This window comes from Dendrobates tinctorius, unplaced genomic scaffold (assembly GCF_039654945.1).
Source record: "Dendrobates tinctorius isolate UK_male_01 unplaced genomic scaffold, ASM3965494v1 ptg000171l, whole genome shotgun sequence".
Classification (NCBI taxonomy): domain Eukaryota; kingdom Metazoa; phylum Chordata; class Amphibia; order Anura; family Dendrobatidae; genus Dendrobates; species Dendrobates tinctorius.
The window spans coordinates 19,733,465-19,744,275 of NW_027361838.1; the positions used below are offsets into that span (position 1 = coordinate 19,733,465).

The 10,811-nt window shown below is 47.4% G+C and overlaps 1 protein-coding gene across 5 annotated transcripts in view; it reads left to right on the top strand.

Annotated features, from left to right (window-relative positions):
- The window catches only part of PTPRM (protein tyrosine phosphatase receptor type M), a 929,698-nt gene extending 919,377 nt beyond the window's left edge, over window positions 1-10,321 (top strand). For all 5 annotated transcript variants that reach the window (XM_073550942.1, XM_073550938.1, XM_073550940.1 and 2 more), the window contains one exon: window positions 9,650-10,321. In XM_073550942.1, the coding sequence (XP_073407043.1) occupies window positions 9,650-9,703 (54 nt within the window). In that variant the 3' untranslated portion in view covers window positions 9,704-10,321. The remainder of the gene's footprint in view (window positions 1-9,649) is intronic.
- The last annotated feature ends 490 nt before the right edge of the window (window positions 10,322-10,811 follow it).

Below are 10,811 nucleotides of genomic sequence, written 5' to 3' on the forward strand. Positions count from 1 at the left end.
CTCCGGGGAAAGAGGGGGCACTAATGCTATTTCCGTGACGCGAGAGGCTGCTGCTTGTACCATTCTACAATAGATTGTGTTCTGATGCTGAACCATGAACCTGGCATCTGTTTATCTCAGCGCAGGAACACTTCAAATTCCTAGACTTTGTATAGCGGCTTTATCCATAAAGTTCCCAGCTCAATATTTTTCTCATTAGCTGGAAACTTTCATTTGCAGATAGTTGTTAATATTCTTTATACAGAGCACAAGAGAGAACCCTGGGAAATAAAGTGCTGGACATTTACATGATACATTTTTATCATTTGCTTCTAGATGTCAAATATTTAAAGTGGTATTACAATTCCAGCAAATACAGATCATTCCTTGTACAATAGAAAAATATTCAGGATTGAGAGACCTCAGTAGTTGATACCTTTTAATGGCTAACTGAAAAGATGGTAACACATTGCAAGCTTTCGAGACTACTCAGGTCTCTTCATCAGGCTAGCCTGATGAAGAGACCTGAGTAGTCTCGAAAGCTTGCAATGTGTTACCATCTTTTCAGTTAGCCATTAAAAGGTATCAACTACTGAGGACTCTCAATCCTGAATATTTTTCTATCTACTGGCTAACACGGTACAAAGATATACATCTTTCCTGTATCCTTGTACAATAAGAAGTTATATTATATATATATATATATATATATATATATATATATATATATATATACAATATTTTGGTATAATTTCAACATCAAATACTCACAGTAATTGAATCTAGTCCCACTTCCTTGGGATTTTTCTTTTGTTTTTGCTCTTTTGTTTTTTTTGCTCATCTTGTTCCAATAGCCATTACCTTTTTTATATTTCCACCAACATAGACGTGTGAGGGCTTGTTTTGTTTTGCGGGAGGAGTTGTAGTTTCTGAATGACATCAATGTACTTGTAATACTTAGGGGAACTCTACGTTAGAGAGTGGACCCTCTGGGTCACGGATCCGGAGCCCCTGGGCCGAGCACGCCAGGTGAAGACCGACCCCTATACAGGGATCGTTAGGGGCAGGGCCACAGAGGACGGAGGCGCGACAGCCGGAACCAAGAGGGACGGCTCCACGGACAAAAGGACTGGGAAGGTGACGGTGCGAATAAGGAGCAAGGACAAGTGGCACAGGGGAGGAATACTACGGGAGAAAGGCACGTGGAAGACCAAGGCGGACTGGAGACAGAGGACGGCACAGGGGAAGGAAGGAAGACAGCGCCCAGGCAGACTGGGTGGAAGGGAGACACGAGACTGAGGATGACAGGGCGAAACAGGCAGAGAGAGGTGAACTACAGCAAAACTGTAGAGGCCAGAGGGTGCAGAGAATCTACACAATCATCAGGCGTCCTCCTGACAGCGAGGACGCCTGAAATACAGCACACCCCCGGAAGTGCGTCCCCTGGACCCGCCCCTCAGCGCCGCCCACCGCTGGAGAGAGGGCGTGGGAGGTGGCGTGCGCGAACCAGGAGGCGGGAGCCAGGAGCCGCCGTGAGGCCGAGTGGACGGCGGGCGCGTGACCGGACGGGAGCGCGCTGGAGAGGTAACGCTGCGGCGCGCGCCGCAACAGCAGGGGCATCGGCGGGCATGCCCGCCGATGTGACAGTACCCCTCCCCTTACGTCCTCCCTTACTGAGATTGGCCAAAAACTTTTTCAGAATAAGAGGGGCGTTGATATTCTCCCGAGGCTCCCAGGACCTCTCCTCGGGGCCAAAACCCACCCAATCGATAAGAAAAAAAGTCTTACCCCGGACTCTTTTCATAGCCAAGATGTCCTTGACCTCGAAGACGTTGTCCGAGATCGCAGGTGAGGGAGGGACGATGGAAACTGGTTGGAACCGATTCAGGACTACGGGTTTCAAGAGCGAGACATGGAAGGCGTTGGGCACCCGGAGCGAAGCAGGCAATCTCAGTTTGTAAACCACTGCATTAATATGTCCAATCACTTCAAAAGGCCCAATGTACCGAGGACTCAGCTTGTAAGAGGGAACTCTCAGACGGATATGTCGAGTTGAAAGCCAGACCTTGTCACCCGGATGGTATGGGGGCACGTCCTTCCGTCTCTTGTCCGCATGTTTCTTGATTCGGACGTTGGCACTTTTGAGCGCGTCCCTGGTCTCTCTCCAAATCTGCGAGAATTCTTTAGCAAGAGAATCGGCTGCGGGTACTCCTGTAGAGGTGAAAAAAGGCAACGGAATACTTGGGTTCTGACCGGTTACCACAAAAAAAGGTGACTTAGAGGTAGATTCACTAGGATGATTATTGTGCGAGAATTCAGCCCAAGGTAAGAGCGCAACCCAGTCGTCCTGATGAGCGTTGGTGAAGTGACGTAGAAAGGTGGTTAACCCCTGATTAATTCGCTCCACTTGCCCGTTGGTCTGAGGATGATATGCGGAGGAGAAGTCAAGAGATGTACCCATAAGCCGGCAGAGTGCCCTCCAGAAGCGGGAGGTGAACTGGACCCCCCGATCCGACAGAATCCGCTGAGGAAGACCATGCAGCCTGAAGACCTGGTGGATGAAGATCTCAGCCAACTTCGGGGCGGACGGTAGTCCCGGTAAGGGAATAAAATGGGCCATTTTAGAAAAACGATCTGCCACGACTAAGATGGTGGTACATCCGGCTGAGCGGGGTAAGTCAGTCACGAAATCCATGGCAATCTGCTGCCAGGGAGCCTCAGGAACTGGCAACGGGTGAAGAAGACCGGCGGGCAAAGTCCTAGCCACCTTATTCTGGGCACAGATTGTGCAAGAGGCCACGTAGTCCATCACATCCTGGCGAAGCGTGGGCCACCAGTAATACCGGGACAGCAGTAAGAGAGTCTTCTTTGTCCCAACGTGTCCAGCAATTTTGGAGGAATGTCCCCAACCCAACACCTCTGTACGTCTGCTTGAAGGGACGAAGGTCTTACCGGGCGGAGGGATAGCAAAATTCACAGGAGCCACGGTGATCATCTTAGTCGGCTCGATAATATAGGATGGGACTTCATCCCTCTCTGAAGACTGCAACGACCTGGAAAGGGCATCGGCCTTGATGTTCCTATTACCCGGTCGGAAGCGAAGTTGGAAGTCAAAGCGGGAGAAATACAGGGCCCACCGGGCTTGCCGGGCATTGAGCCTTTGGGCAGACTGCAGATAAGCCAGGTTCTTGTGGTCCGTGAGGATGGTAAAGGGGTGTACAGCCCCCTCGAGTAAATACCGCCATTCAGCCAAGGCCATCTTAATGGCCAGTAATTCTCGATCTCCAATGGAGTAGTTGCACTCCGCCGGTGAAAAGACTTTAGAAAAAAAACCGCAAGGGACCAGCCGTCCGGACGAAGCCTGCTGGGACAGGACCGCTCCAGTGGAGGAGGCATCCACTTCCAGGACAAAGGGCCTGCTGGTCACAGGCCGATGCAAAATGGGTGCTGACGAAAAGGAACGTTTCAGAGTTTGGAAGGCGTTTTCCGCTTCAGGGGACAAGGTATTGGGCTTCGTTCCCTTGCGGGTCAGGTCCGTGATGGGTTTGGTAACCGTAGAAAAGTGAGGCACAAACTGACGATAATAATTTGCGAACCCAAGAAACCGCTGGATGGCCTTAATCCCCACTGGACGGGGCCACTTGAGTACCGCACTGAGTTTTTCGGGATCCATCCTTAGACCGGAGTCGGTGACGACATATCCCAAGAAGGGTAGAGACGACTGTTCAAAAAGGCATTTCTCGATCTTGGCGTAGAGTTGGTTCTCTCGAAGGCGGTGCAAGACCAAGCGTACACTCTTGCGATGAGAGGGCAGATCGGGGGAGAAAACGAGAATGTCGTCCAGGTAGATGACTACACAGGAATAAAGTAGATCCCGGAATACCTCATTGATAAATTCTTGGAACACAGCGGGGGCATTGCAAAGGCCGAATGGCATAACTAGGTATTCATAATGCCCGTCATGGGTATTGAAGGCCGTCTTCCACTCGTCCCCAGCACGGATCCGGACCAAATTGTAAGCTCCCCGCAGGTCTAACTTCGTGAAGATCCGGGCTCCTCTCAGTCGGTCAAAAAGCTCCGGAATCAACGGAAGGGGGTAACGATTTTTGATGGTGATTTTGTTCAGACCCCGGTAATCAATGCAAGGCCGCAGTGATCCATCTTTCTTCCGGACGAAGAAAAAACCCGCGCCCGCGGGAGAGGACTTTCGGATAAACCCCTTGGACAGATTTTCGTGGATATATTCCGTCATGGCAGAGGTCTCGGCTGGAGAGAGAGGGTATGTTCTACCTCTGGGAGGGACCGCTCCAGGAACCAGGTCGATGGGGCAGTCATAAGGCCGGTGAGGAGGCAGGGAATCTGCCTCTTTCTTGCAGAAAACATCAGCATAAGCGTGGTATGGCACAGGAAGACCAGGGAGGTCTGTAGACTTAAACTGAGGATGGGAACGAACCAGGGTACGTAAACAGTTTACATGGCAGGCGTGCCCCCAGCGCAGGATCTCTCCGTAGCGCCAGTCGACAACTGGCTCATGCCGCCTAAGCCAAGGTAGTCCCAAGAGAATGGCGTGGGATAATTGAGGCAGGACATAAAAGGCAATCTTCTCAGAATGAAGTGCGCCAATTTGCAGGTTTACTTCAGTGGTTACCGTGGTAATGAGCCCAGGAAGAGGTTTGCCATCAACGGAGGTGATTGCTCGAGGGTTACTTAGGACGACCACGGGAATCTGGAGTCTGTCAACCTCCTCCTGGTGGATGAAGTTGCCTGCCGCGCCCGAGTCCACATACGCCTCCACGGAGCTACGCCCCCGACCTGAAATAAGCAGAGCTGAAACAGTAAGTGGAAGAGAGGGGGTAGAATCACCTAGGGGGCCCTCTCCTACCTGGCCTAGGCGGATGCGTTTCCCGGTCTCTCAGGGCAAGTGCGTATGAAGTGATTGGCCCCTCCACAATAGAGACAGAGTCCCTTGGTCATCCTCTCCTTCCGCCGTAGTTCAGACAGCTTGATGCGATCTACTTGCATAGGCTCAGGGGTAGGGTTGCTAGGGGGAGCAACGGAGCGCGGAATGGGAGCTTGGTATAATCTAAAGGACCTCTTCTCCCTGGCTGACTCTCTGGCGCGTTCCTGAAAACGCAGGTCAATACGGGTAGCCAGGGAGATGAGATCTTCCAGGGTGGTGGGAAGATCACGCCCGGCCAACTCGTCTTTGATTTTACTAGAAAGGCCTCTCCAAAACGCACCAACCAGTGCTTCATTATTCCACCCCAGCTCTGAAGACAAGGTCCGGAAACGGATGGCGTATTGCCCTACCGTAAGGGACCCCTGGCTGAGGTTAAAAAGGGCCTCTGTAGAGGAAGCATGACGTCCAGGTTCATCAAAAACCTTACGGAATGTCTCCAAAAAACACTGAATGTTGGTCACCACCGGGTCATCCCTCTCCCATAAGGGGTTCATGGCCTGATGATACTGTAATACTTAGGGGAACTCTACGTTAGAGAGTGGACCCTCTGGGTCACGGATCCGGAGCCCCTGGGCCGAGCACGCCAGGTGAAGACCGACCCCTATACAGGGATCGTTAGGGGCAGGGCCACAGAGGACGGAGGCGCGACAGCCGGAACCAAGAGGGACGGCTCCACGGACAAAAGGACTGGGAAGGTGACGGTGCGAATAAGGAGCAAGGACCAGTGGCACAGGGGAGGAATACTACGGGAGAAAGGCACGTGGAAGACCAAGGCGGACTGGAGACAGAGGACGGCACAGGGGAAGGAAGGAAGACAGCGCCCAGGCAGACTGGGTGGAAGGGAGACACGAGACTGAGGACGACAGGGCGAAACAGGCAGAGAGAGGTGAACTACAGCAAAACTGTAGAGGCCAGAGGGTGCAGAGAATCTACACAATCATCAGGCGTCCTCCTGACAGCGAGGACGCCTGAAATACAGCACACCCCCGGAAGTGCGTCCCCTGGACCCGCCCCTCAGCGCCGCCCACCGCTGGAGAGAGGGCGTGGGAGGTGGCGTGCGCGAACCAGGAGCCGCCGTGAGGCCGAGTGGACGGCGGGCGCGTGACCGGACGGGAGCGCGCTGGAGAGGTAACGCTGCGGCGCGCGCCGCAGCAGCAGGGGCATCGGCGGGCATGCCCGCCGATGTGACAGTACTGGAAAAAAAATAGTGTGGTGGAATTGAGGAAAAAATGCCATTTTGCCATTTTTTTTTTTTTTGGGGGGGGGGGGGGTTGCGTTTATTTTGAGTTAACCTGGTAACACAATTCACCAGGTCAGTATGATTATGGCAATATCAAACTTGTCCAGTGTTTTAGTTTTAGTAGTGAAAAAATGAAAATTTGTATATAAAAAAGTTCATCTTGATCACTTTTTATTGTATTTTTGGAGGGAATGAATGACTCAAATAATTATTTGAAAAAAACAAACAGAAAAGAAATCTTTATTTGAAAAAAAAAATTTCCAACAATTTCCCGGTTTCCCAATTTTAGTAAAAAGAATAATAATAATCAACAGGGTCCACCATAATCCAAATGGAGGTCCCACAACAATCCCAGTCTTCTTCATCCAGTGTACGGAGCTCCGTTCAGAGAACGCAGCTCCATAGACTGGAGCAGCTGCCACCGCGAGAACCCGGCTGCTGTGAATTGAAGTGACGTCAGTAAGGTTACTTCAGTTCACAGCACTCACCAGGGCAGCGAGAGTGCCGGACTGATGAGCGATTCTTTTTTATAAAGTTCGTCCGAACCTGACAAACCCAAACATCCGCAGGTCCGCCCATCCCTACTTTTAGCGTTACTGAGGTCTATTGAGTTAAACAACTTTTCTTCCCATTAAAAGTTAGCTTTCCATTTACATCCACTTTCCAGAGTTTTTCTAGATATCGACACACATCTCCTTTCTAGTAATAAAGCTTGCATTAATATCCTAATTTTCATTTCTAAGTTCTTTAGATAATAAAAGCTTCAGCTAGTTCAAACTTCAGGCAAATATGGACTGATTGCATTTTTATATCATGTTTGCCCAGCTGAGATGAAGATGAGGAACTGAAACATATTTCCTTGAGGAGAAATAACAAGAATAAAAGTAGTATGTCCAGAAATAACATCTAAGGAAATGTCTATCACTTTATATGTCACCTGTGATTGAATTGAGACATTCTCTGCAAATGAAAATCTATATAGGACAGGTAGAGAGCTGGAGAGGTATAATAAATCATATGTTAAAATGTACAAAAAGGACTATGTGTTATTAATTGCCAATAACTTGTACAATTAAAAGAGACCTATTCATTATGAGAAAGGCATAAAAAGTGACAGTAGATACAGTATATGTAATTAGCAAATCAGATTATTTCTCTCAGCATTAAGGCGACATAAGTATTACTTTTACAACCTTATGAAAGATCCGAGGAAAATTGCTATTACTTTTACTTAATCACTGAGAGCGCAAAAATCTGGTGACATTCTCTGGAAGGTACCAGCTGTCATGTGGAAATTGATTCCATATAGTATTTGAATGGGAAAGTGGCATCTTGTGATCAGATTTGGCAGGTTTAATCTGCAAAATATCAATCAGTTGCGTCTAAAGGGTTAATCTGAGTCTCACTACATACTGTACACAGCAAGACAGCCACATCACAATAAGGAAAAGCTGTGACAAGATATACCATATATACTCATGTATAAGCTGAGATTTTCAGCCCATTTTTTGTGGGCTTAATGTCCCCCTCTCGGCTTATACGCGATTCATATACCGGGGGGGTGCGGGGGTGTCAGAGATCATACTCACCTCTCCTGGCACTTCACTGCGTCTCCCTCTGCCGTCTGCTTCCTGCATTCAGTGGTCACGTGGTACCGCTCATTAAACTCATGAATATGCGCATATTTAATGAGCGGTACCACGTGACTAGCTGAATGCAGGAAGCAGACGGCAGAGGGAGAAGCAGGGGCTGCCGCTGCAGAGAAGACCTTGCGCTAGGAGGGTTGAGTATGACGGGGGCAGAGTGATATTCACCTGTCCCCGTTCCAAGCCACGCACTGCTGTGTCTCCGGGTCCTCCTGCTGTGACGGCAGAGGGCGCGATGACGTAGTCAGTGCACGCCCTCTGCTGTCAATGCAAAGATCCGGGAGACACAGCGGTGCACGGCTTGGAACGGGGACAGGTGAATATCGCCACTGCCAGGGGCTCAGGACACCGGCACCTGGCCCCCAGCGACGGAGAGGTGAGTATGTCATATTTTTTTTTATTGCTGCAGCAGCAAATAAGGGGTATATATGGAACATCTTATCTGGCAGCATTAACCCTTGTGGAGCAGTATATGGGGGGTATTTATGGGGCAGCATTAACCCTTGTGGAGCAGCATAAGGGGGTATTTATGGGGCAGCATTAACCCTTGTGGAACAGCTTATGGGGTGTATTTATGGGCCAGCATTAACCCTTGTGCAGCAGCATATGGAAGGTATTTATGGAGCATCTTCTTGGGCCAGCATTAACCCTTGTGCAGCAGCATATGGGGGGGTTAGCTATGGAGCATCTTCTTGGACCACCATTTAACCATAGGTTTATACGCGAGTCAATAAGTTTTCCCAGTTTTTTGTGGGCAAAATTAGGGGGTCGGCTTATACACTGGTCGGCTTATACATGAGTATATACGGTAAGTCCTGTCTTAAGTCTTCTTCCCTTCCTGCTGCTCCATAACACACAGGAGCCCATCTTCCAGCTCTTCTTACATAACTATATCCAGTATACAGATGGGAACACCTCCCATGATGTTACAAGCTGTATACTTCAAACCAAGTGGTATCTGCCAGCTGTGAAGTAGGAAGTCTCACACTACTGTTAAATAGTGAGACAGCAAAGAACCCCGCTTCAGCCAAGACGAGTGCTTGCTGTGTAGGTATTGTGCACATGTCCTATTCATTACACTAAAATTCATGCACAATATCTGCCAAGCGCACATGTGTACTGGCAGGCATCTGCCGACGCCATTGTCATTAGTACAACTCACCTTCAGTTGTAAAAATGAGCAGCGCCTGCAGACTCTTTTTTTTTAGAATATTACATGACAAAGGTAGACAGCTTCTGACCTATATGTAAGGGGATGTTCCTGTAGGAAATATTACCTTTCCACTGGATATTATATTATAAATGTTTCACTGGTGGGGTTTCAGTCTCTACCCATCCTCTTCACATAACACTGAAATGGAAGAGTTTTAGTATTTGACTTGGTAATAACAGTTAGAACCGCATCGACCTGACATTTATGAATTATTCATTCATTCCATAGATAGGTGGTGAAGGTTATCGTCTGGAGTACCAAATCAAGCTCTACCTTAGGGCATTATAGTGCTATGAGTTGGTGGAGGGTTTTTTGTTTCTTTTTAATATTTTACACTCAATCAGATTGAGATTTCAATGAGATTTCAGGCAACTTTATACCATTATAGAATTTCAGAAGCGTTTTATTAGAATTTAAAGCAATTTAGCTGAAACTTTCTTATTCAAAATACATTTCAAACAACATAAAATAATTTATTCTTGTTAAGAAAAATCGAACTAACTCAAGAGCAATGGAAATTATTTCTAGCGTGGCATGATTTCAGCCCGTCTGCTACCTACTGTGTGTTCATTGTTCTAATCAGAATATTTGTATTCTGTCTCCTCTTCCAGGATCAATACAAGTTCTGCTACGAGGTGGCTCTGGAATATTTAAATTCTGGCTGATTGCATTGATGACACAACAAAAACATAAAAACTGTTCATCTCCATCTCTCCCATGAACAATGCAAATTGTTCCTTGATATTTGTGTACATATAATGAATGAGGACTTCAGTGTTCTGCTCATTTTGCTTTCTTATAATTGGCTCTTTGAGGAGCTGGAGAACAGTGATCTGGAAGCTGTCTGCACTGCCTTTTTCACCATTGTCTTGCTGCTTTCCTGACATGGACGCACCTTGAAGTTTATGGATCATTTATCCACATCTACCAAGTCGCCTGATAGAAGCAGCGGATTTTGGCAAATGAATGAGCACAATTTCATTCTTATGAAGGATCCATATATTTTTTGTTTGACTGACTTTTATGTTACTGTCTTAACTACAATAGTGTTCATTTTTTTATTATTTTTGTTCTGTGGAACATGGAGATCGCACTATGACAACATACAGTTTTTGTTACATTTGTATCGCAATGTGTTAAAAGGAAACTGTATTTATCTGTTTTTGAACAACATTTTAACAGGTCACCCTTTGTTGAATTATTATTACTTTATTTGTATCATTTGAAAAAAACTAAATAATTTGCAAAAAAAAGTAAAGAATAAATAAAAAAAAATATCCGTATGTTTCTCATGTGGTTACTTAATACAGGTATTCAGGAATTTGTGCTGTATCAGATAGAAGTCGGAGGTGTACGTAGGCAGGAAAAAAAAGCTACTGGACACAAATATTTTTTTTCCAGCAACAAACATATGGCATCTGGGCTCAGTTATTTGGACACTGCATTATGCATTGCAATCCACATTTTACTATTAGGGTGTGAGCACACGCTGCGGAATGCTCTGCGGACTTGTCCGCGCGGATTTAGTAAAATCCGCAGGTATATCCGCAGGTTAGAAGACCTGCGGTTTATCTGCGGATTAGCCTGCGGTTTTGCCCTGCGGTTTATCATCTCTACAACGGAGCAGATGGCAAACCGCAGCGGAATCCGCAGAAAGAATTGACATGTCATTTCTTCCTGCGGATTGAAAACCGCAGCAAATCCGCGCGGAAAATTCCGCACCGTCGGTTTTCGTTTTCTATAGGTTATAATGCTACTGTACACCGCAGCAGT